This window comes from Trichoderma aggressivum, assembly GCF_033847375.1.
Source record: "Trichoderma aggressivum f. europaeum strain CBS 100526 chromosome Unknown scaffold_069, whole genome shotgun sequence".
Taxonomy (NCBI): domain Eukaryota; kingdom Fungi; phylum Ascomycota; class Sordariomycetes; order Hypocreales; family Hypocreaceae; genus Trichoderma; species Trichoderma aggressivum.
This window is the reverse complement of record NW_026946435.1, coordinates 23,427-49,095: the sequence shown is the minus strand read 5'-3', so window position 1 is coordinate 49,095 and position 25,669 is coordinate 23,427. Positions and strand designations below refer to the sequence as shown.

At 52.0% G+C, this 25,669-nt stretch overlaps 7 protein-coding genes across 7 annotated transcripts; 2 read left to right on the top strand and 5 right to left on the bottom strand.

Moving 5' to 3' along the window:
* Positions 1 to 399: 399 nt before the first annotated feature.
* On the bottom strand, positions 400 to 3,205 carry Triagg1_10273 (uncharacterized protein; the record flags this gene model as incomplete). Its single annotated transcript, XM_062894326.1, has 2 exons — positions 400 to 482; positions 577 to 3,205. The coding sequence occupies 2 exons, from the start codon at positions 3,203 to 3,205 to the stop codon at positions 400 to 402; spliced, it is 2,712 nt and encodes a 903-aa protein (XP_062750764.1).
* Positions 3,206 to 4,295: 1,090 nt separating this feature from the next.
* Positions 4,296 to 4,866, bottom strand: Triagg1_10272 (uncharacterized protein; the record flags this gene model as incomplete). Its single annotated transcript, XM_062894325.1, has 2 exons — positions 4,296 to 4,648; positions 4,758 to 4,866. The coding sequence occupies 2 exons, from the start codon at positions 4,864 to 4,866 to the stop codon at positions 4,296 to 4,298; spliced, it is 462 nt and encodes a 153-aa protein (XP_062750763.1).
* A 3,886-nt stretch (positions 4,867 to 8,752) lies between these two features.
* Triagg1_10271 (uncharacterized protein) lies at positions 8,753 to 11,403 on the top strand (the record flags this gene model as incomplete). The annotated part of the gene is made up of 4 exons (XM_062894324.1): positions 8,753 to 8,841; positions 8,931 to 10,134; positions 10,271 to 10,400; positions 10,463 to 11,403. 4 exons carry the CDS (start codon positions 8,753 to 8,755, stop codon positions 11,401 to 11,403), a joined length of 2,364 nt encoding a protein of 787 aa, XP_062750762.1.
* A 1,228-nt stretch (positions 11,404 to 12,631) lies between these two features.
* Positions 12,632 to 14,754, bottom strand: Triagg1_10270 (CAZyme family GH37; the record flags this gene model as incomplete). The annotated part of the gene is made up of 2 exons (XM_062894323.1): positions 12,632 to 14,507; positions 14,570 to 14,754. The coding sequence occupies 2 exons, from the start codon at positions 14,752 to 14,754 to the stop codon at positions 12,632 to 12,634; spliced, it is 2,061 nt and encodes a 686-aa protein (XP_062750761.1).
* Positions 14,755 to 16,094: 1,340 nt separating this feature from the next.
* Triagg1_10269 (uncharacterized protein) lies at positions 16,095 to 17,324 on the bottom strand (the record flags this gene model as incomplete). The annotated part of the gene is made up of 3 exons (XM_062894322.1): positions 16,095 to 16,857; positions 16,937 to 17,195; positions 17,261 to 17,324. The coding sequence occupies 3 exons, from the start codon at positions 17,322 to 17,324 to the stop codon at positions 16,095 to 16,097; spliced, it is 1,086 nt and encodes a 361-aa protein (XP_062750760.1).
* Positions 17,325 to 18,977: 1,653 nt separating this feature from the next.
* Triagg1_10268 (CAZyme family GT17) lies at positions 18,978 to 20,099 on the top strand (the record flags this gene model as incomplete). The annotated part of the gene is made up of 1 exon (XM_062894321.1): positions 18,978 to 20,099. The coding sequence occupies one exon, from the start codon at positions 18,978 to 18,980 to the stop codon at positions 20,097 to 20,099; it is 1,122 nt and encodes a 373-aa protein (XP_062750759.1).
* A 4,381-nt stretch (positions 20,100 to 24,480) lies between these two features.
* Triagg1_10267 (uncharacterized protein) lies at positions 24,481 to 24,864 on the bottom strand (the record flags this gene model as incomplete). Its single annotated transcript, XM_062894320.1, has 1 exon — positions 24,481 to 24,864. One exon carries the CDS (start codon positions 24,862 to 24,864, stop codon positions 24,481 to 24,483), a length of 384 nt encoding a protein of 127 aa, XP_062750758.1.
* Positions 24,865 to 25,669: the final 805 nt, after the last annotated feature.

Sequence of the window (25,669 nt, the reverse complement as noted above, 5' to 3'; positions counted from 1 at the left end):
TTGTTTTGGGGGGGAAGTGCCGCAGAAATGAAATTTGTGAGGGTGCGGAATGTGTATGATAGGCAATTCCATTTTTGTTACTTGTTTATTTTTGCGATGTCTGAGATGATTGACTGCATTTATATGTGATGGCGTAATCTGTATATCGGGTCCTGTTACGAAGCGGTTGCTTTGGGACATATGCCTACAATACTGGTAGAAGCACTTCTAGGAGAAGATGAATATTTTTGCCATACTGATGGGGAAATACTCTCACGCGCAGTCAAAGACATGTCTCTCCAAGGATCAATTTCAGGACGATTTATACAAAACAGGTTCTCTATTATGCCAATGTCCAAGAAAGGCTGCTGCTACATTACGCCATGCTCGAAAAAACACAAACAACAAGAACCAAAAAAGTTAGACCTTCTTGCCGTTGGGCTTGGGATGCGAGATCTTGAGCCACTCCCCGTTGAAGGCGTTGATAAGCCAGTTATTCAGCTCTAAATTGGGGAGATATTAGCCATGTCCAGTTTCAAGTTATTGGGGGGGAAGAAACGGGAGAGTTATGAAGGGGGAAGCGGGACAAAAACATACTGTCATATACAATGCGGTTTGCGCCATGAAAGTAAATGCCATGATCACTGTCGGGGAAAACATGCACGTCGTAGTTTTCCACGCCGGCCAAATCCAGGCTATCCAGGAGTGTGAGCGAGTTCTGAAAGTGCACGTTGTCGTCTGCGACGCCGTGCATGAGCAGGAAGCGCTTATTCTCGCCGAGGGCCGTGGCGTTGGAGACCTTGGAGAGGGAGTAGCCCCTGTCGTTGTCCTGGGGGGTGCGCATGTACCGCTCCGTGTAGATGCTGTCGTAGAAGCGCCAGTCGGTGACGGGGGCCACGGCCATGCCGTAGGAAAAGGTGCGGCCGGCGTCCTGCTCGAGCGTCTTTAGCGTGGTGAAGCCGCCATATGACCAGCCCCAGATGGCGAGACGCGTCTCGTCGACGTAGTCAAGGGAAGCGAAGTGGCGGGCGGCCGCGATGTGGTCGTGCGCCTCGAGGAGACCGAGCTGCGAGCGGACTGGCACTCTGTGTTTGCGGCCAAGGAAGCCCGTGCCTCGGGGGTCTACGGTGATGACAAGGTAGCCGAGGTTGGAGGCGACGTAGGACTGGAAATCGACGCCGAAGGCCTTGGTGACTTGCTGGGAGCCGGGTCCAGAGTACTGCTGGAAGAGAATGGGGTACTTCTTCCCGGGATCAAAGTGCGGGGGACGGCGTTCGAGGTAGTTGACGACGATCCCATCACCGAGATCAAGTGTTCCATATTTCAGAACCGGGAGCTCGTGTCTCTTGGCACGGTCTGCGAGCTCGGCGTTATCTTCGACCATGACATCGTACGAGATACTGTTGGACGGGGTAGACACGACTTTCTGGTATGGAATCTTGGGTCCGCGGTACGAGAGCAGAGCGAAGCCTGCTCCTGACGAAAAGGAGGCCCTGTAATAGGCCTCGGCGGAAATGTCTGTGAAAGGCTGCAAATCAGAGCCGTCAAGCTTCACGGAATACACGTGGCGCTGGATAGACGACTCCTTGGTGGCTACAAAGTATACGAGATTGTTGACGAGATCCACGGCCGAGGGGGCTTCATCTACTTCCCACTCTCCGGAGGTGAGCATGATAGGCTCAGAGTTGTTCAGCGGCGTAAAGTATCCGATATGCTCATAGCCATCATGGATGACGGTATCTACATACCCATCCTCTGGTCGCCCGTTGTCGGGGTCTGCGGGGACGTAGGTCATGGAGTGGGAGATCTCGAACCAGCCACCGTCAATCTTGTCGACATCAATGCTATTGATTGTCTTGCCCTGGCGCTTACCGACGTCAATGAGAATGACTTTGAGGTGGTCGCTGATGCGATTGGTTTGCTTGACGAGGACATTGTCGCCGGCCCAGATGAGACTATTGATGATGCGATCATCGTCGGGAAACTCGTCGCCAGTTGTGACCGAAAACACATCGCCGTGGGCAACGTCGTAGAACTGGAGGTCTACAACAGGGTTGTGCGCACCGGCCTTGGGATACTTGATTTGCTGAACCTCAGGGTAGGATTCTTCGCCACTGAGAGGAGGGTGACCACTGGGGCGCGAGATGAAGAACTGCACAGGGTACTCGGGAACGCCAGTCTCGTTGGTTCGAAGAAAGGCCAGATACTTTCCGTCGTCAGACCACCAGGTTGCAGAGTTTCCACTAAACACCTCCTCTTCATACACCCAATCGGGGATTCCATAGAAGTATTCTGGGCCGCCGTCCTTTGTGATCTGGGTGATTTCATTGTCGCCGGTGAGGCGGCGGATATAGAGATTGTTATCCCTGGTAAAGGATACTGAGTCACTCCTGGGGCTCCAGCCTGCGAGCTGAACTCGAGCGTTCGCATCCGATGGGATGAGTGGCTCGGCGGTTTGCGTCTCCACGTCGAAAACAAAGTAGATGGCCGTGAAGGAATGTCTCCAGATCTTCTCCTGAGAAACACCAATCAAGACCTTGTTCTGGTCCGGGCTAGGTTCCAGCCATTGGGGCGTGTAGGTCTGGCCATCGTATTGGAACTCCGCGTTCTTCATAAGGGTGCGAGACTTGGCCAGCTGAGAATCCGCATCTTCCGCCAAAGCAGCAGCGGTTTCGTTTCCCACAGCTGACCGAACGTCCTCGACGACGAGATAATCCTTGCCGGAGGCTCCACGCTCCAGTAGCAGGCCGTCTTCGCCATTAGGACCTGCAATCCAGCTGATGGACTTTTGCTTGGCCGACCAGTAACGTTCGTACAGCTGCTCCAAGGTGACAGGCTTGCCGGAGCCGCGAGAGTCGGCGTCTGGGTCGTGTTCCACATCGCTCGCGTGCTTGTACGATCCGGTAGAAACGAAGACGGCGAGCGACGCAAACCAGGCAGCAACGAAGACGAGGGTGCCAATCCAGAGGATTCGGCGAAGTTTCCTGTCCATTGGCCGGCGCTGCAGGCCGGCGCCGGTTGAACCCAGGAAGGCCTCGGTCTCGGCGTCGTCGGAGGTTTCGTCCTTGAGGGGATCCTCAGCGTACACGTCGGTGTATCCAAGCCTGGCGCGGGCCTTTCGCGGCACTTTGCCCTTCTCCATCTCCTCCTGTATTCGGTCGAAGACGATGCTGGTCGTCGAGACGGACGAGAGCGAATCCATCGACGGGGATCTCTCGGGCGCCATGGCTATGACTATGACTGTGACTGGAGACGAAGCTCGCAGGGGGCTGCGGTCCTCAGGGGGGATTGCTTGCGTGTTCTCGTCTCAGTCAGATGGAATAACGCCTTGGACCACGCAGCATCGTAAACCTGCGAATAACGATCGATCGAGATCGAGATGTGGCGAGAGCTGCAGAGGCAATGACAGACAGACGGTCAATTGCCGGTAATGTTGTTGTTGTTGGTGTAGCTATTCAGAGGTTGGACGCTTATTGTCGCCTCTGTAAGGTAAGTGCTGGAGCTGCGTGATTGGTCAGCGGGCGCGATAAGGCTTATCAGGGTATCAATAAGATGAGTGTGTACCTAACCCGATTATACTGCACTGCACTGCACTGCAAGATGTGCTGGTCAGCCTCTGTCTCATTCAGCCTCTGTCCACGGTTATACACGCTCCATTAGATATGGAGCACTAATCTGACAGATGCATCGGCACAGCAAAACAAAGCGTCCAAATTGCATCGCCTTCTTGTCATTTGTCAGTCTTAGCGGCTCCGCACAGATGGATCGCCGCCCAAGTGGAGTCTGGATGCTGCCAAAGCCGCTTATACGAGGACGCCCAAGACGCCCTTTGCGGCTACTTGGGCCTGTTTAGCTGTAAGCTGCCTCTCTCCTCTCTAAGTCTATCTCTATGTACGGCGTATTTTCTGTTCAAGATGCCTAGCTGTGTGTGTTGGCCGCGGAGCATGGCATACAAGGCACAGCTGGGGTGTAAGAGCAGGGCTATCTCAATCAACAGAGTAGAATGAATATTGATACCTAAAAGTAATCAACATACCTATACATGAAACAATGAGGCAGACAGATCTAGCGAGCCAAGCAACCTATCAAGTCTCATAGCATCATCGTCCAATCATTCAGCTTCCCCGGAAGCGCCATGGATAGAAGCATCAACATTGGCTGATTATTGGCTTATAGTACACACCCACCACCTTCGGCTACCGCAACCTTTTGACGCTCACAATTCACAACTCACAACTCACAATCAACCAAACCCCCAGATGGCCATGATTTGTCCGCCATCAGCCTCTCCTAGCGCGGGATTCTACCCGTTCCAGCTACTGTGTCATGCCCTGCAGCTGAGGGGGCACATGGACGCTCGGATCGTCAATCTTGACCACCCGGCACGCCGTTCCATACGCCGCCGTCTGGGCAAAGCCGCCCATATCACCGGCATCGAACCTCAGGCAGATGATGGCGTTGCCTCCCCGCTTCTTGCACTCCTCCACTACTCTGCTGATGGAGTCGTTGCGGCACGAGTACAGCATGGACGTGAACCAGCGAAGCTCTCCGCCGGCCATGCTCTTCATGACCATGCCCAGGCTGGCGCCGATGTTGCGCGACCGCACTGTGATGCCGTAGACTGTGCCGAGGACTTGCTCGATGCGGTAGCCAGGGAGATCCATCATGGCTATAGACAAAGTAGGAAGAAAGAAATATGTCATTAGCAATCTCTTGTGCATGTGTGTTTTGTTGATTGCAGCACAATAACAGGGGCTATTTTAACATCGCTGGCTTACTGGTTGTCACGACGCCCTCCGTTTCAGTGAAGCAGTGCAAGTCAGTGAGATGATCGGGAATGTCCGCCGTCTCATGCTGCTTAGGCTCTTTATCTCTTCCAAAGACCATGATGGCTTTTCTGGTGTTTTATGACGCCTGTGACGTTGTAGTGATAATCGTACCAGGAATATAGAAGCCGCTCAAAGTATCTGAGACTTGTCGAATTCAATATCTGCTCGTCCTCCAGGTGAATCCAGCTCTACTTATACTTTGTTCTAGAAGCTCTAACCAAGGCCGGCATCATGGCCATTTCCGCCATCGTGAGCATCTCCCATCACTGCCCGTCTCACAAATCCCCTCATTGATGATGGCATGGCTTGAGGCAAAATGCCTCTAAAGCGGCCGATCGCGCCATAGAGCCCAATCCGTTCAATCCCAGCGCAATCCCAGCGGTAGCGCCGCGACCCAGGAGCGATCCTGCTGCAGGGGGCGCAGCCAACCACCGTATTGCTCGCATTTGGTGTGTTGAACAGCAGTAGAGACTTTTTTTCTCCCTTCAATTTTCCTGATTTTTTTACTCAAGAGTCGTCAAGCGAGGAGGATTCCATGCGAGATGTCGTAGCCATGGTCTAACTAAGTCTGGTATGCGCAAATCGCCTCATCCTGCTTGCTTGCCTTGCTTGGAGATAGAGTGGTACCTTGCCTGCTGCGGTGCTTAAAACACAACATACAGGTACCTACCTATCTAGTATCACACCGCTATAGCCCTACTGTTCCCTTACTGCAGTACAGGTAAGCCAGGAGGCACGTGTAGGGCCGTGCATCATTGTATCAACAGCCAAGAGTCATGTTGCATACAGTCTACCTCACAAGTAGCGGCCTCGTAGACAGGTACTAACCAAAGAGAGATTCATCAGGCCAGACACACGGGCTCTAATCCGTACCTTACAGATTACGGGGTACCGCCCTCGGGGCATTTAATACTTGGGCGGGTACATGGAAATTCTCCTTGAGGATGCATCCAGCACGGCGGTTTTGGTGGCAGCACTTACCCTACACTAACACTGGACGGACGTACCAAATTCAACGCCTGAGGTACCAACTTTGACCACCTCATATCAACCTACGACTACACGCACAAACAACTTGCAAGAAACATCCATCACCAGCGGCAATTTCGTTCACCTCCAGCCTCGTCTGGCGCAGTCGCATTCAGAGGCGTAATGCCCTTATCCTCTTCCTCTCTCTAGGCAGCTTTACATCTCAGGTTTTGAGGCGCAGCCACGCATCCACATATCCCTGCAAAGCGATACGCAGCCGACAGTGGGACGCACCACCGATACCAACCCGCTGCCAACGCCACATCCTCTTTGGGGATCTCTTTTCACAACAAGTCCAGTCCAAAGACATTCGTTCGTCCAATGGGATTGTGAGCTTTTAGGCTGCCGGTACTTTCAGAGCATCTCAGAGGAGAACCAATTTGTCTGGACTTGTCCCTTGTTTGGAGACGAGGTATGTATGGACACCATGAGGATGCGAGACTCTTATAGAATTGCTGTGAGAGCTACAGTTGTAGCAGCTTCACCAGTGGGATGCCTGGTGACCTGGGAGGTCATGACTAAATGTCAAGATGGACCGAGTCATTGCCAAGTTCTGGACCCAAGCAACTTTTGTATAATAGCCATGACTTTTCACCACAACACACCGGCTTCCGCGGCATAGACTGCAAAGGACTAATGCTCATGGCGGAACTGCCTTTATAGTCTGGCCCCCAGCTCTCTTCGTCTTGTCCACACCTATGCTATACTATTCTGGCTTCACCGACGAGCTATCGCAACACGGCAATGACGCTATTAATCGACAAAACGACACAATCTCGATTCGGCAACGGTTGCGAATGACCGTTTGGGCATCGAGATGCTCCCAAAATGTCGCATCCCTCTTCCTCCCGGCTGTTGGAGCGAGCCTGCTAAGCTCAGTTTGGAGAAACCGTTGCCGAGGCACGGAACAAAAGAACAAAAGAACTTGGCAGCAACCCTTGACCAGCTGAGAAGGACGAGATCCTTTGATCCACTTCTCCATCATAGGGAGTTTCCATGAATGGAAGTTTTCTCTTTCAACTCGGCATCCGCTTCGGCTCGTCGCTATCAGCTTCGTCGGCCTAAAACGACCGGACCCACGATTCCCGCTCCCGTCCCCGGGCTCTCCACCTCCCGTGGCGATCCGTCGACTTATACTGAGTTCTAAACTGATAGCGACTACTCCGGGCTGTCAAAAACTACGGGGAAAAAAGGCATGACAGACAAGGTTGATGCACATCCTATGGAATAGTCTCGGTTGCTTTCCGACAAACGACACAATCGAGTCATGTCGCAATCCATACAACCACGAGGCATTTACAACTTCGGCCGTGCCGATGCCAATTCCTTCTGCTCATGCACCAAAAATATTCAGCCTTTGATCACCTGAATCATTCAATTTTCCATCAATGTGCGTAGCCGGGCCGTATTCGACACCTCTTACACGCGGGAAGGAGTTTGTTTCCGCAAAGCCAAGAGTCTTGGGGATGCCCTCAACCTCCCCCCTCCTTTTTTTTGCTCACATCACCAGCGCCGCCCAACTCCGGTATGCACTGTTTGGTACGTAATGTCAGTTATAAGTCTCGGCTAACAGATGTCATTTTCGGTCGAATGCAAGGAGCCCACTCGTCTTCCGTGCTCCGTCCCTTCTTGAACGCCGGTGGCGACCGAAGCTGCAGCTCACAGCCTTGCGATGAGACTTGCTGGCGGGGATGCAAGCTCCCCTCGCCAGAGAGTGGACAGTCGAAAATGGGCCATTACGCGCCCGTTCCGGTGCCACACCTTGATTCAGCTCACTGATTGCGCCGCAAGCATAGGCATTACTGCATGCCAGCGCACTTACACTGGTCAACGGATACGGTACCTAGGTCAGCAATGGACATCGTTGCCTTTTTGAAGTACCTCAAGGCAGTTTATGATTATCATGGGATTTTCCCTTCTTCCACCGCTCTTCTGGCTGTGCATCAGCTCCATGTCTATCTCTCAGCGCTGGCTAAGCCATCCAGCAAGCAACATAACAACATCAAAGACGTCGCATCCCATTGACAACAATTCCTGGGTTGCGCCTCAGACCCGGCAAAGCTTTCCCCCCCTGCAGAGTACCGGGCGGGCAATGATACGCGACACCACACCCCGCGCAAAGGAAAAAAAAAGGCGAAACAAGGCAGCCCACAAGGACTAAAAAGCCCGGTGGTAGGCGGTCTACAGGGATCATATATCGAAACAAACCACACCCAGGGGGTTCTTCAATCAATACAAAAGAATGAGGAAAATGGAAAGTTGCGCGCAATTAAGCTTCGGCGCCTGGTTACGCCTTGGTTCTGCGGGCTGGGTTGGGCTGGCAACCCAACCAGTCACAGATGCAGAAAACTTGCGGAACCGCGCAGAGCCGCATGATGATATTGAACGAAACAGAGACTGACAGCGGTGATACTGTTTCTCGGGTCTCCCGTGGCTGTTGGCTATTTCTGTATCGTCGCAATTCAGTGGAAACGCTCAAACAGCATCAATGGCCATCGTCAGAAGGGACCTGCATTTTGCCCTGGCATTCACCTGTCCATGTCATCTCGCAGAGCCTCTGAGTGGAGGCCATGTTCCTGATGGGGGTGTATAGTAGGTGTACGGGGGGACCTTGAAGGCCATGCAGGTAATGATGGAGGTGCAATGGGAAATAAGGCGTGGTACTGGTTCACCGAAGAGTCAGGCAAACACACTGGGCACCACTCGACCACACCAAATAAACAGATGGCGAGGCTCTGGCAGCAGCATGGGTTTGTGTGGATACACGCCCTCAACCTTTTTACTGCTGCAGCAACGCAGTTAAAAACTCTGGCCAGTTCTATCTTCTTTCGTTCCTTTTTTTTCTATTCACGATAAGAAGAGCCACATGGGAGCTTGAATCAATCATGGCCTTCCGACAGTCTTTTCACCAAAATATGTCTGCAAATTCACAATCGCAGCTGCTTACTTCTTTTACCGGAGGAAACAAGATGCTTGAAGCGACCTCGAACGACATTTCTTATGGGTAAGCACTGACTAGCTGGTGGCGATTCAATGTTATCGGTACATGTATGCATCCTATTATTGCCACGGCTAACTTACTCTCAAACGCAGCTCTTTCGTAGCCGCCGTCGACGACATCCACAAATATTCTGCGACATCTGGTAGCACAAGCTCGTCCGAAGCTGCTAGATCAAATCTACTAGTTGCTGTTCAAAATCATCGTCTTCGGAGAAACAATGTGCGCAGCCCGCAGCCTGCATTGAACTCCTCTTTTCTTGGTGTTTCCAGCCCAGTTGACTCTTCTTCTGATTGGCCTCGACAGCAGCCCTGTGCAGCCAATAACGATGACCGGGCTTTCAGCTCCTCTCATCAAGGGTACAGCCTAGGCCACAGCCGTCGGCCGCAGTATGGAACAGAAACACGCATATCAACACAATATGGACCCCCACACGGTCATGAGCACACGGGTCAAGAACTTCACCGTGATGTCCCGTATCTTGACAAGAAGTCTATACCTTTCCTTCCAAGAGGTTTACTTTCAGATCCACTTCCTTTGCCTGGATCATCGCATACCTTTGTAACCGATGGTTTATCAAGCATCCCAGCCGCACAGCCTGCCTTCTCTCCAGGGCAGCTATATCATACCATGAGCTACAGCCAACCCAGCCCAAGCGTCTATTCTAACCAATCCTCTCAGGATGGTGCTCTCTCAATCACTACCTCCAATCCTAGCGACGGGAAGGATGCAATGGCTAACATGCCCATGCCGAACATTCCAGAATATGCTCAGGAAGGCTTTTATGGAAAGTCAAACCACTTGATACATGACGTCAAGACTCAGACAGATATCCAGGCCATCGGAAGTGCTGAATTCTCCTTTCCACCCAGTGTTTGGCAACAATCGCCAAGTGTCGATCCAAGCACTGAGTATCCCTCATCGGAGACTAACTCCAGTACTGTCTCTCGGGGTAAAGGCAAAGGCAAGCGTCGGGCTGCAAGTATAACACGGCCCCATCGTATTTTAGATCCGGATCCTCATCCCTTTGGAAACCGTGGAGCCCATTCCCAGGATCGGTCCCAGAATGCCGGAATATCAAAGAGGCGTCCGTCAAATGGACAAGTCCATTTGCTTCCCAAACCTCGACCACATGCGGTGGCTGATGGAGGTGGTGTAAGTATGGTTGCTGGAAAGCCAATGCCAAAGAAGCCCCGCGGGAAACGCACCGGGCCTTTGCATGAGGGGGGACGGCAGCTCGCAACCAAAAGGAGAAACGAGCGGACCGTATGCATCGGCTGTAAGATGGCCAAAGTTTTGGTAAGTCATGAACCAAGTGAATGCCTCGGAGCCATCAGAACCTTGGCTCCCGTCGACCTCTCTACATACACATCCACTTAACCCACCTGCCCATTCCGTTGTACAGCGTGTAACTAACATGCTCCTTTCTCATCAGTGTGATTTTCGAGAAGATGGGAAGGCCTGCTCGCGGTGCTCTAGTAGCAGTGGTAATGCCCTCAAGCCGTTTGTATGTGTGCCTGCGAGTTTCATTGACCTTGTTCAACAAGGTAGCACCGTCTTACTTGGTAAGAGGCATCCTGTGCAGGAATAAATTCCCAGCTTCTACTAACAAAGGCCCTCATGATAGCACTCCACATTATCTATCCTCTCTCCGCCAACGGCTTCCGCGAACCAATTGAGCTGCCTTCAGAAATACATGTAAGGCAATTACTCCACATCATGGACGAACTACGAAAAAGTCACCACACGATCCGCGTATATGGAAGACAGGGAATACTCTGCGAGCTTGACCTCCACGCCTGTTGGATCTATATCAACTCCAACTGCTCCCCTACAGTGCATCCCTTCCGACAATTCATCCATGGACTCAAGGTTCAAAAACAGGATACGTGGAAAACATGCATTCGAGATGGCTACGGTCGGCCGTTGAACAGAGCAAAACTGTGCGATGCGCTCCTCGCGTTGGATGACATGGCTCCTTGGAACACATACACTCTAAGATCAACGCCAAACAATCTCCGTGGGCCGATAGATGATGAATTCGAGACAATCCTTGCTCCAGATGATCCATACCAAAGACAGGTTATCATCGCTGCAGCCCAGTTGTCACGAATAATAGGGCGTAAGATAGAGCTCGAATTCTACGACCAACTCAAAAGGGACCTTGCCAACCCTCGCATCTGCCATGAATTGGTCCTCGATGTTGGCCACACACTTATGTCTCTCCGCCGCCGCTTAACCCTGTGGACTTGCCATTGGGAAAGTGTATCCCCTTCCACATCGCCCGAGCCTGAATCGAATGTTGATGATGGTAGAGATGGCGCTTCTAGGAGCCGCCTCAAGCACCTCTGCCAGGTACTCTACGTTTATTTCTGCTACATGAGACGGCGATTGCCCGCTAATGAGCAGGAAAGCATACGTAACATGATGGTGCTGTATCCTGAGGGAGAAGAAGAGGTGCAGGAGAGCTTCCCACAGTACGAGAGCATTGACGGATTTGAGGAGTGGCTTCAGTTTACAGATCAGCCAAGATCAGAGTCGGATATGGACAGCGATCAGATGCAATAATCGGTGTTACGGGACTGAGATTACATTTATCTGGCCTGGGAGAGCGGTTTTTCTTTTCTTTTCTTTTCTTTTTCTTGTGGCTCATGTGGAGGAAGATTTATTGGGGGTTTTTACGACGTGATGAGGTTTAATTAATGCGATGGACGAATAGCACACGAATTTATTGGGTTGATGGATGGATGCTTTAGAAAATGACAGCTATGGATGCCGATGAAAACAGACATGACGATACGATATTGCTTTAGTTATTTATTCAACAATTTCTTCTTCTTTTTTTCACTTATTTCACTCTCATCTCGGGGTCTAATCAACGACACTCCTTCTTACATGTGCGGCCCATTAGGCTATGGGAGCTTACACCATGCGCACAGCAAAATGTTTGCTATTCGGCGGCCCAGCGACTGCGTGAGGTTTAAGTGCTGGGTCAGGATGCGAAGGAAAGCCTTTAATCTACAGCTATAGATGCTCATTCAGGTAGGGGATACACGGTTCCTTGAGTATCTGCTGCTATCACTACTTTCTGCTATTCTGCTATATTTCTCTGCTATTGCGTGCTCTCTTTACAGATATACCTATACAGAGATTGGGAGCTGGAAGGTTATGTTTGCCATGTTGTGGCAAGTAGATGTTTTGGTCACAAATACGCATCACACATTCATCTTACGACGGATTTTTTCGGACTACATGTCACTCGGTGAGCTGAATTCTCGCCACCCGGGTCCGAGTGGAATAGCCCTTTCACTCTTCACACGGGTTCTTGATCTTGCCGACTTGGTGGCGTAGATAATCTGGAGCTCTGGCGAGAACTTCCTGCAATCGAGCACCTCTGTCGAAAATTGCAGATGGCCGGGTTCTCTCAATGGAAGTCGTCGCCATCCAAGATCTACCATAAGACACACACGGCTTTGGATTAGACCTCCTATTTTCACAGAGAAGAGATTGATCATGGAAGTGGTGATGACACCGGGATTGTGAAAAGTGTCATACGTGTGAAGCCATATATGGTGTCTAATTGCGAGAAGTGGACTCGAGTTTCTCTATTTCATGGACCTGCCTTACCTACAAGGGGGTATCATGTTCTCTACACACAAGTAAGTACGCAATATGAGATACAAATTTATTGTACAATTATTTAAGTCATACACCTGTTCTTTGTTGTATTGAAATACTTATTCAACATGAATGCAGACTAGTATTGATTATAATCATAACATATACGGCTTTCAACTCAAAAAACATTCGACCTCCTCACCGTCCCCTCCGCCCTCTTCCCAAACTTCTTGATCCTGCTCGCATCCCACAAATCTAGCTGCACCGCGCTTCTCTTCGAAGACGACGGCGAAGGCGCCGGATGGCCCGCCGTGATGTTTCCACACTGCGGCCTCTTGAGCCGGTTCCCAAACGTATCCGCCGCCCACAACAGGACACCATTAGTCCATCCAAAGCCCTCAACAACCTCGTACTCGCCGCCCCCTCCAGCAGCATTAGTCGAGTTGTCATCGTACTTTTCAAACATGATGCCCACATCCTGATCGGTCAACCCTTGCAGCTTGGGCGTCTCAGACGTGGAGCCGCCCGTGGCACGCCACGTGCAAAAGGTAAAGTCGAGGTACCGCTGCCCGAGTCGTAGAGCGAGCTGTTTGACGTCTTGATACGCGGGATCGCGCGCGGTGAAGGTTGCGGGGACGTTGTTGAGGCTTTCCATGAGGATGTGCATGTGCGGCGGCCAGACGTTGGGCTGGTCCCATTGCTGGCCCGTGTTGACGTTGCTGGCGGGGATGCCGCCGGGACGAGTGTCTAGATAGCTTGACACGCGGTCGAAGATGCGGGTTACTGCGTATGGATTGTTCTTGAGGTAGTCGGGCGCGGCGCCTGTCCACAGGGGGTAGAACTGGCCGACGTGGAACAAGACTTGCTTGCCGGGGGGAGCTGTGCGTCTGTCAACGGCGAGGGCGTCTTTGTCTAGGGGCACGTAGATGTTTTGGGATGAAGAGGTGAGGTTGTAGTCAAAGTAGCTGAAGAGAGTCTCGTTCCAGAAGACGGCCTGGATGGAGGCGCTGCGGTTTGCGGCGAGGGCGCCCCAAGTGCGGGCGGCTGTTCTGTTGCCGGTCTGGCTGTAGAAGCGGGATATGGCCAGCTCGTTGCCGTAGAGAATCGAGTTGAGATCGACGGGGACGATTTCCTTGTTGTTGAGGGACCGGAGCGGGAAATAGACGTCTCTCATTGCGTCGGCCGGGTTGGCCAGCCACCGCGAGGTGTAGTCGTGGCCGCTCTCCGCGCCGGAAGCGAGATTTGCGTATAAATCCTGCATCTGAGACGTGTTTAGATGCTTCGTTTCCGGATAGATGATGCCTGATGCCGCGTAATAGGAGCGGTTGTTGGCAGTGATGTAGTCTTCGCGGAAGGACTCTGGCCGCGGCTGAGTGTTTTCCACAGCATATTGTTGCAGGACGTACGTCTTATTGCCGACGTCCACATTGACCGTCCTGTTCTTCGTCCAAAACTCGTGCTCCCTCACCAGCAGTGGCAGGGCTCTCCTCAAGATGCTCGTGTCATTCGTATGCTCAATGTAAATCCGAACCATGCGCGACAACAACGGCGGCTGCGAACGGTTCAAGTAATACAACCTCGCTCCATTCGGCACAAACCCAAACCTCTCAACAAAGTCACAAAAGTTCTCAATCGTATTTTTCGCAATCCCCACAAACGCCCCTCCCGTACGCAGCAAGCCCTCAATAATCCAGTACGAGTCCCAGTAATACGGCTCCCGAAAGCGCCCCCCCGCAACGACAAACGTGCGGTTCACGGGGATGAAGCTGTTCGGGCAGGAAGTGCAGTTGGACACGGCGCTGCCGGAGTAGCGACGCGTGAGGTCGGGCCAGATGGCGATGACTTTGGAGACGAACTGCCTGATGACGGTGTCGTTGATTTTGGAGAGGAAGACGGGGTCGGTAGCGAGGCTGGCCCGGGGCACTTCGACGAGTTCGCCGCCGGCGTCGGCGAAGTAGGTTGACAGGAATGTTTGGAGGGAGGAGTCGTTTGTTAGGGGTTTTGTGAGATTGTTGAAGGCGGCCTGGATTTCTGAAAGGGGTCGCTTTGCGGGCCTGGTATTACATGTGAGCCTTCTGACGGGTTGTTTTCAAATGGGGTTTTATGAGTTTCTTACATGTCTACAAAGGTCTTGGAGTCGGAAAAGGGATGGGCCAGCTCGATTTCGCGGAGGATGTCGCCATGGCAGTAGATGGGCGAGTCGCACGGGGCGATGACGGAGCCATTGATGAAGAGAGCATGCACATAGACGGAGAGAGTTGTCGCCAGGAAGGCGGCTACGAGGGACTGGAGTGCAGGCATTTTGAACTTGTGCCCAGCGGATGCTTCTCATCGGGGAGGGATTGGCACAAAACGACAGACGCGGGACTACGCGGGGATATTTATAAGATGATGGAATTCACCACCCATCGTATAGGTGAAAAGGTTGGTTACATCGATATAAGCAGAGTAAAGTACATGACTCTTGGCATCATCATGGCCCAATCCAAGTCTTTGGTCTGCCCTCCAACTTGGCACTTGGTTTTGCCGTGGTTGACGGTTTGCGGGGGGGAGCTATTGTGATGCTTGGGGTGTGGTGGCTTGGTATGTCGTATGAGGCTTTTGGAGTTGTCACTTATGCAAATGATTTTGATCAAAGACGAGGCAAAGGCCTGTTGACAATTACATATAAAATGGATACTCTTTGAGGATGTATACTTATGTTATGCCTGTAGTTTAACATAATGTCTTTAAACCTCCCCTCTGAAACCAATATTTAACACTCTCAGTCGAGTATAAAGAGATTGAGGGACGTGAGACATGCAGATGCCAGCTCAAACCCCCCACGACGCTTCTCCACGGCATCTCCAACGCCTTGAGCACTAGTTCAGCCCCCGCACGCGCCATCGTATGCACCTATTCTTTATTCTGATGATGCTTATTTCAGCAGCTGGCGTATGACGCGGGAGTTCATGTGCGGACAGAGTCTGTATGTAAGAGACGCTGTATTGTTACAATGCTCTCATGTTGTATCAAGTTCCCCTCAACATGGAGAATCCATTGATTCAAGTGCCTCCAAAGAAGCAATTGATGAAAAAAAGACAAAGCCGTATCATCTTCACCATCCCATCTAGGCTTCTCCCATGCTTCCATCGAACAACTTCAAAACCGCATGACGTCAAAAAGCACCAACAAACCATCACCCACCCGAAATCCCGTCCCCCCAAACGTGGCGGCACCATTTGGGTCATCCAACGCTTTCCGTTGGCCCATCAGACTTCGACGGGCACGGGAAATTCATAAGATCATTGGCGGCAGGAAAAGTCAACCGCTCACTTTTGTCACCACCTTCGGAGTATCCGCCTTGGGGTAAACAGGCCGTAGTGTCGTTTGGTCCAAGAAACTAGAACTAAGTTGTGAGGGAAACGAGGACAGGTTTGGGTGGACTCATGGGATGCGATGATCGGTGGCAATTGGTGACATGCGGCGTGTGATTGACCGAAGCTATGAGTTAGAGGCTTACGTTGCCTCAGAGTATCAATGAATGAATGGATGGATGAATGCCATGCTCTGGTAGTATAAGCATCAGGTCGTTCATGGTATGTATATAGGTGTGTATTTACTCATAAAAACAACAGTGTATACACGCCAACTCATCCCCCCTAAGCAAACACCTTCTTAAACACCCTCTCCAACCGCTCAAGCACCTCGTCGCCATTCTGCGCAATCTGATAGTGCGTCACCAACCGTCCACCACTCACCTTCAATCCCTCCGCCTCACTCAGCTCCTTAAACCTCTCCAAGCTGCACCCGGCCGCTTCAATATCCACCCACGCCATATTCGTGTGAACCGGGTGCACCAGCTTCCCGCCCATACCCGTCCACAGCGCCTCCACCCTCTTGGCCATCTCGTGACTCTGCTTCAGCAAGCCGTCACTACCACTAGGATTGGTACCGAACGTCTCATCCACAGCGACCCTGGCCACGGCTGTGATGAAGCCCGGCTGCCTCATGCCACCTCCAATCGACTTGCGCGTCCAACGAGCGTGATCCAGCGTCGTCTTGTCTCCAACAATGATGCTGCCGACGGGCGCCCCCAGCCCCTTGGAGAAGCACAAGCTCACCGTGTCAAACTGCGCGCAAAACTCGTCCAGGGAGCCCGCGCCGGACACGACGGCCTCCCAGAGGCGGGCGCCGTCGCAGTGCATCTTGATGCCGTTTTCGCGGGCAAACCGGGAGATGCGCTCGACCTCGCTCAGGGGCATGACCATGCCGTTGAGGGTGTTTTCGAGGCTGATGACGCGGGTGGGACAGTCGTGGACGTTGTCGCTGATGATGGCGTTGGCCTTGATGTCCTCGAGGGTGAGATGGATGCCGTTCTTGGGGACGACGGGCTTGACGGTGGCGCCAGTCAGGAAAGAGACGCTGTTTAGATGGATGTTAACGATTGACTGAAACAATAGGAGCGAAATCGAGGAGGAGAGAATGAAGGAAGATAACTAACCCTCCAGCCTCATAGAGAATAATGTGGGAGCGATGATCTGCCAGGACGCCGTGAGGAGGCTGGACCAAGAGGCTTCGCAATGCCACCTGGTTGCCCATTGTGCCCGACAGGACAAACAGACCGGCCTCCTTGCCGGCCAGCTTGGCAACGTGAGCCTCGAGATCCTGCGTAGTGGGATCCTCTCCAAAGACGTCGTCTCCAAGGGTGCAGTAGGAGACGGCCGCCAGCATGGACGGCGTGGGGACGGTCATGACATCGCCTACGGGTCAAGGATCAATGATTAGCAGGCTGATCATGGTCAGATGTCAATGATTCAGCTCTCACTTCGTAAGTCTAGCGATCCAGCGCCCTTGACGCCCACCCAGGCGCTTCCTCTCTCGCTTCCCATGGCCGTTGATGCGCTGTTTGTGATGCGGCTGGTGGAAAGATGCCGTCTGGTCAGCAACGGCGACTGGCGTCTCAAGACGTGCCCGGCCTGTTTATATACAAAAGCTCGCGAGCTTGACGCCGAGGCGAGATGCAGAAAAGACAGCGAGCCCCTCATTGAACCGCAGTGGTTTTTTTATCTATAAATTGAACTCGAGGATCCTCCAAGCAGTGGAGGGGCTCGAGGGGCGGTTTGTGGAGGGGCTAAACAATGAGCCGCTCCGCTCCGGCTCCGGGGGGCCGGGACATGTCGATGTTGCGCCCTCCGTGGGAATTGCGGACGCCCTTTTGTTGTTAAGTTTTGGTTGCTTCTAGAAGGATAGGACAAGGATGAGGATAGTACTGGTTTGACTGCTGTGACTCTTGGTCTCACGATTGTCATCATCAGCACTATAGTTGATTACATGTACATACTGTGGCTACAACTCGGTGGCTGGTGGCCCAAACTGCTGGTCTAAGGGCACAAGGGCAACGCAGCAATCATGTACACTCGCCTCTGCCTCTTTAATCTGGCGGTTAAATGCAGTGGTTGCACGACCGGATCCATTGGCGAGTTTAAGACCAATCCATGCCTCATCGCCTCATAATTGCATCTGTTTGTCTGGGTAGCACAAGAGTGACTGTGAATGGAAGCTAGTCATTCGCTCTTATCCAAGCTGCCCATACAAATCATCACAGGTTGGAGCACCAATTACAGCTTCATCATCTTCCTGTATGCAGCATCATCCACACTGTTTCGATATCCAATCATCTACTTTTTTTTTTAAAAAAAAAAAGGCATACTTCAACTTGTTTCCTCCAGCATCAATGTCAATGCCTTTATTGAATTCCATCTCCCAACTGAGCAGCTTGTAAATGAAATACACGTCCACTATAAACCACCCAAACCAACCCCCCTGCCGGTCATTTCTTCAGCGCCCGTGTCGCACCGCAGCAAGAAGAGCGGCTTCTTGGCATTGAACCCATCAACTCCCCCTTTCCAGCGCATCAACACCCTCCTTATAAGGCCTCGTGTGCCCAATTCACAAACCTCCATCTCTCCCCCATCTCTGTTTTCTGACCAGCTTCTCTCTCACCAACTGTTCATCCCCTTGCCTCCAATCTCCAGCGTCGCAATGAATCTGACACCACTGCTACCAATAATCCAACACTTGCGCTTGCGGGTACTCGTGCCGTGACACTACGCTACACTAAAGCCAGGCACCATCTACTTACATACCATGGGGGGGGACCCTCTGCGCTGCTGACGGCCAACGCCGTTTGTGTCGTAGCTTTGCTCGTATCACTCGTGCGAATCAATTGACGGACTAGAAAAAGGGCGACAGCAGAAGAGAAGGGACCCTTGTTTCCCGGCCGGGATTCTGACTGCAAAAGTGTGGTGATGATCCGAGAATCTGCTGCACGGCGCTTTTCCCTCTACGCGTCGATCCCTGTGCGAGGCGTTTTTTCTGCCCATCGTTATTCCGAGAGATCCTGCGCAGCTCATCACAATCTCTCTCTCTCTCCGACAACTCTCGCTCTTCAACAGCTCCTCTCCATCTCTCTCTCTCTCTCTCTCTCTCTCTTCAACAACTCCCTCTGGCAATGAGATGAGATAGCGACAACCGCAATCATCATGGCCTCCCGGGTTACTTCTCTCGTCTTCGTCGCCGGCCTCCTCGGCCTCTCCTACTGGCTCCTCGGCCAGCCTCTCCTCGCCTCGCACCCCGAGCTTCGCCGCATCTCCAACCTCGACCTCGTCCTGGGCCAAGAGCTGCCCTCGCACCTCAACTTCTCCTCCTCCGCGCGCGACTACTACGCCTCGCCCCAGGCCCGCGCCTTTTGCGACGCCCACGGCTACACCGTCTTCGCGCCCCGGTCGCGGTCGGGCGAGCGCAAGATCTACGACCTCTTCATGGTCAACACCGAGCTGGACTGGATGGAGATCCGCCTCGAGACCCTCTACGACCACGTCGACTACTTTGTCATTGTCGAGTCGCCCAAGACCTTCCAGGGCAACGACAAGCCGCTGACGGTGCTGGCCAGCTGGGAGCGCTTCCGCCGCTTCCACGACAAGATGGTCTACCACCAGCTCGACTTCCCGGCCGACTTCGACCCCAAGCGGCCCTGGGACTACGAAGACCTGCAGCGCGACGCCATGTACGACCAAGTCTTCCCCCGGCTGGCCGGCCGCGCCGCCCCCGTGTACGGCGACGTCATCCTCGTGGCCGACGTCGACGAGATCCCGCGCCCCGAGTCGCTGTTCCTGCTGCGGACGTGCAGCTTCCCGCGCCGCCTGACGCTGGCCTCGCGCTTCTACTACTACTCGTTCCAGTTCCTGCACTCGGGCCCCGAGTGGCCGCACCCCCAGGCCACCTACTACACGGGCTGGCGCACCGTCCGCCCGACCAACCTGCGCAACGGCGACGGCGGCGTGCCCTTTTTGCGCGACCTCGACAAGTCGCGCCTCAGCAACGCCGCCTGGCACTGCAGCAGCTGCTTCGCCACCATGGAGCAGTTCCTCAACAAGATGGCCAGCTTCTCGCACGTGTGGATGAACGACGACGAGTACCGCAACAGGGACAACATTGCCAAGGCGGTCCGCGACGGCAAAGACGTCTGGGGCAGGGACATTGACACGTTTGAGAGGATTGACCGGAACCAGGACATTCCGCCCGTGCTGAGGAGGGAGGGCGACAAGTACAAGTACCTGCTGGACAGGAGCGGCAAGTCGGCTGGGTTTACGGATTATCCTTGAATTATTCATGCTTGATTTGACTATTTGTGCATATTTCTCTTTTTGGAAGGGAGGCAATCCGGACATGATATTGGATCTTTTTTTATTACGAGTTTTTTTTTTTTTTTTGGCTGGGTGTACAAGGGAGTCTTGGTCATTACCTCCATACTATATTCTTTCACGCATGCATTTTGTACTAGAGAAACAGTCCAAATAGAGCCGAGACGTGTATGTGCCATTATAAACCGATATTGTCTAATGAAGCAAGGAACGGATGCTCAAGAGCAACACAATCCGCCAAGTGAAAGGTGAATAAAAAACGAAAGTCTTGCCTCAGCCATTCTCTTATTCTGCCCTCCCCCCATTATCCCATTACCATTAATGCCATTTTTCGGGTGTCCATTAAAAGAAAAGATGATGAAATAAGAGCTGCCAACGCTCCCCTTGGGACAAAGCCAGAAACAGACTGCCCCAACCCTCTGCTACCTCTGTGCAGCGTCAATGATGCTTGTCAGCGTCGCGTGAAAAGTGTCATTGGCACTGCACCGCCTGTATGTCAGGCAGAGCAGTGTGTTGTTACTGTTACGCCCCAGCCAAAGGGGCAATTGGCGACTGGCTCTTGTTCTCACACTGTTTAACCATGTGAGAAGGGAGCCGAAGAAACGAAGGTGAAGAAGAGGAATTTGGAAACCAAAGACACACATGCTGTATAACACAAGAAATTAATGCTCAGTTGATATGGACGGGTGTAGAAGACAAGTACCCACCGCCATAAAAGCGTGGTGTGTCTCGCCAGTCAAACGTCAAAACTCCATTTTCTAAGAGGTGCCTGGCTATGTGTTCACATGTCAGTCCCTGTAATCACCTATAAAAGTCAATGGATCATCTTTAGCAAGTATATACTCACATTCACCTCTCCCGATTCTTTTTTTAAAAAGCAATTGCAACCTTTAATAACAACGCCCTTTTCAACTCTAAAGATGAAGAGAAAAAAAACCCCCCAGAAAAGAAAACAACAAAATGGCAAATGTATACTCCCCAAACTCCAATATAAAAAAGCCACGATGAAAAAAAAAAAAAAGAGAGAAATAGAAAGGACGAGGAGAGAGAAAGGGCAATATCTAAAGATACCTACGTGCCCATCCAAAAGTGGGGGCGGCCTGTATTGTTCGTTGACACCCAAACAGTGACGTCGTGACATGCTTTGCAGATGCAGCGTCTGGCGGCCCAACGGACCCAAGTGTCGAATCCTTGGAGTTTGTCTGGTTTGTGAAGTCTAGGCTCTTCTTCCAGTGTCGTGTCGGCGAGTCAACTGCCGTGGGAGATGTGGCTGTTGGCACGTTGATTGCAGCGAGATCCGGGCATCATCATCTACACTTGTACACTGTTATACTCTCTTCTACACCCCATCATACTAACCCAAGACACATCTCACTCCAACTCTCTCTAAGCAACATATACATACATCTCTTTACAATAACATCAATCAACACCAAACCTTCTCTCTCAATCCCCCTCCCCTCAAACAATCCCACCATCGTCATCATCATCCTCCCTTCAACCTCCTACCCCTCATCACCGCATTTCCCCCCTCCTCACCAGCAAATCCCCTTCAACCACGATCCCTTCAAAAATCAACCCAACTCAACTCACATCCGGAACCCACCCATCTACGCACACACGCATCACATACATCGCATCGCATCGCATTAGCACAACCCCTAAAAAACCAAAACAAAAACCCTCATCTCCCTCACATCGCGCTTCCCTTATCCGCCCAAACACCCGCTGCCATGTCATCTCACCTCTTTGCTACGAGTATATCACCTGCAGAACGCCTATAAACACCACCCCCTCTTTTCGTCATATCATGTCACATCATTCTCATCCATTCATTCATATTTGTTTGCACGTTCCCTCTGATAACATCTTTTTTTTCTTTCGTGCTGCATATGCACTCTGCTACGCACTACATTACATTACATGTACATGGCATATACATTGCATGGGGCATGGCGCGTTTTCGGGCGAAAGACTCGAAAGAGAAAACAAAAAGCCTCTCTCAACAAGCAGCAGTGTCAACAGCGAATCCTTGCATGCATTCAGCCTCCTGCCCTGCATCCTCAACAAAAATTCTCCTCGCCTTGACACGGGATTGGTCCAGCGCGACAGGCAAAAAAATGAAAATGACCAGCCGCTTCAATCGCTCAAATGCTCTGTTGTATCATCACCGTAACTCACCTTTGGTCCAGCCCCCCCATCTCCCTCACGTCCTACTCAGTCTCACCTTGAACACAAATAATCCAATTAAAAAACAAAATAAAATAAAAACAGTCACCAAACCCCGTGAAAACATCCTCGTATATCCATTCCCATCACCAAAATCCCCCCATCCCATAACAAACCAAACCCGCAGTCACAGTATCCTTGCCTCAAAACTCTCACAAGTACAAAATCCCCACGTTCCCATCTCAGCCTCCCACGCAACCACCCCCGACCCCCGAACCGAAAATAAAAAATGCCCACCCCTACTTGATGCGCTGGCATTTTTCTCGCTCATCCCACCACTAAAGCAGAAAGCAGAAAGAGAAGAAAAAAAACAAACCCCGGCCCCAGTTCCGGATACCGTTTGACGGGTACGAGCACTCCGTACACACACACACACATGTTTTTTTTTCTTCTGCTTCTCCTCTTTACATGGTCTCTCTCTCTCTTTGCGACGGAAAAAAAAGCCCATCACATCATAGAGCATAAGACACGCGCTGCAACATGCAACATGCAACATGCAACATGCACGCACATGCGCCATACAAGTCCATTCTACTACGTACCACCTCTACCTACCTCTACCTCTATAAAACAAAAATCACACAACCACAGCCAAAACACATTAAAACAAAACCAAAATAAGACAAAATAGCCAAAAATCACAAGCAAATCAAATAAAAAAAAAAGAAAAAGAAAAAGAAAAAGACACAGACAGCGTAACCCCTCCCATCCCATCCCATCCCTAAACCAGAAAAAGAAACAAAATCCATCAAACCCCCCCCCAAGGCAAAATCACCAGACAGGGAATGTCGGCGCTTGTCAACTGCAGTGATGAGTTGGCCAACGCATCAAGTGGTCCGTGTGTAGCCTCGAGATCCGTCCAAGCCCACCGTCTTTGCCGTGCGCTTCTGCTGCTGCTGCTGCTGCCTCTTCTTCTTCTTCTTCTCTCCCCCTCCCTTTTTTTTGTCTTGTTTTTTATACTCGGGCTGTTGCTATTCACCTCATGCCCTCCTCTTCTTCTGCCTCTTTTTTTCTTTTTCTTTTTCTCTCTCATCAATCAGCAGCCGCAGTCTCTCGTTTTCTCGCAGCTGCTTTTTGGTGGTGATGGGATCACAACCCCACACGCCCACCAACCAACACCATCCATCCCTCGTTCCCAAGCCCCGCGCATCCCCATCCATGAACCTTTCCTACCTTGGCTGCCAGGACCAAATACCCGGGACACTCCACGGATCTTCTTGTTTTCCAGGACCTCCAGATGATGATTCTTTTACATTCTACATTCTACATTCTACATATACATAAACATGTACATGTACGGGCCTACAGCTCACTCTCTGCGTGACGGCGTGCGAATGAGCCTCTCTCTCTTCTCGCACGTCGCCCACCCTTGATCGACCTGCATCACCGGGTCTCCGTTGAGGAGCATGTCTGTGTCTGTTTCTGTGTCTGTTTTTGTTTTTGTCTTTGTCTTTGTTTTCCTTGTTCTCACAAAATGCTATAAATCATCATTCATATCTCATCGCCCGGATCGCTTGCTATACATAGGCGCGCCTTGGAGTTGATCTTGTCCGCGGGAGGGGAAACAAAAAACATCGCAACTTATCCAAACCAAAGAAACTGGGAAAGGGGGAGGGGGCAAATCACACAAACACACCGGGCAAGTGCCCACCATGCTCCAAGCCCCGGTTCCGTTTTCTATATCTCACACTCGATGCCTCCGGATGCCGCCGTCTCTACTTCCGTCCATGCCAGGAGCCAAAGGGGGGATTAGTCAAAAGGGCCAGCCCCCGTCGAGGGCAAAAACAAAAACAATGTTGCCGTGGTTCGCCATCATCTTTCATGAGAGTTCGTGAGAGAGGAAATTTATATACCAACTGTCGTCCGGTCCGGAAATGTCTCGACTCCACGCCGCGCAGGCGGGGGGGAAGAGGTTATGGGTTCGCTCAAAGAGGTGCCAGGTCTAGTCGACCTCTTGCACTTGGGGGGGTTCTGGGGGCATTAGGGGGATTAATGGTCAGCATCCTTCTTCGTCCTGGCCTCGCTGCTCCCAAGCATAGGTCCTGTGCTGTCTTGAGACCACCAGGCGGCTGCTCAGTCGCCTGCTTGTCCAGGCACACAAGGCAAAGGCCCTTCATCGACCAGCCCACTTCACCAGGAACTGCACCACGGCGTCGAGATTTGTCTCGTGCTTGGCACTGATGCCGTAACAGCAGACCTCACGTTGCTGGATGCTTTTCAGGTCTAGCTCATCAATCAGCTCATCGACCGACAGCTTCTCCGGGAGGTCAGACTTGTTGCCGAGAACAAGCAAGGGGATCCCCCCTAGGGACGGCTGGGCCATGAGGGAGTGAAGCTCCTCCTTGGCCTGGGGGATGAGCTCTACATCCGCAATGTCTACGATGAAGACGATGGCGTTGACACCACGGCAATACCGCTCCCACATGGTGCGAAAACGCGGCTGCCCCCCAATATCCCAGCATTTTAGTGTAACATGCCCCCGTTGCACACGCTTCATATTGAACCCGACGGTCGGAATCGAGCTACACAAGACTCGCAGTCAGTAACTGGACCGACATGTTCAATGCGTCTTCAGGGGTTGCCGTGGTTCAAGGTTCCGAGAGGGAGCAGCTGACCACTGCAGATCCTCCACGGCAGATCCTCCACGGTAGGAAGATCAGAGGGGGGGATGGGGCAATGGAAGGGACATGCACTTACTCAAGAGTAAACTCTCCACCCTAAAGCATCATCCCAACAACTCGGTCAGCCTGGCCCCAAGCAGCAAGGTGTGGCAAGGGGGGAAAACCTACAGCCAGTACTCGCAGCAACGATGTCTTTCCGGCATTTTGCAGACCAACCATGGTCACTTCCATTTCCATCGCCCTATCGCTACCAGTCAGATTTCACAGGTACAGACACACACACACATGGCTCAAGCACGAGACGGGCTTCGGGTTCGCAGCACGGCCAGCATCTACACACGGCAACGCCACACACCACCACCCAGTGTATCGTGGGACCCCCGCCTCTGATTCCGGTGCAGTAGAGCTACTCACCAAAACGTCCTCAACAACCAGTCATACACCTTTCTAAATAGCCCGGCCATGTTGAAATCGTTTATGCGAGACGTCGATCGGATGTTGGTACAGGGAGGAAGGAGGGGGGAGGATGAGGATGAGGGGAAACGGTATCAGCAGATGGCGTTGCGAGAAATCGATTCGGCGGTACGACCGGCGGTCAAACGTTTGTCGATGTCTCAGGAAGTCGCGCGATGGCGGCGGTCGTTGTCAAATGTATAATACGAATGGCACAGTCGAGGAAGC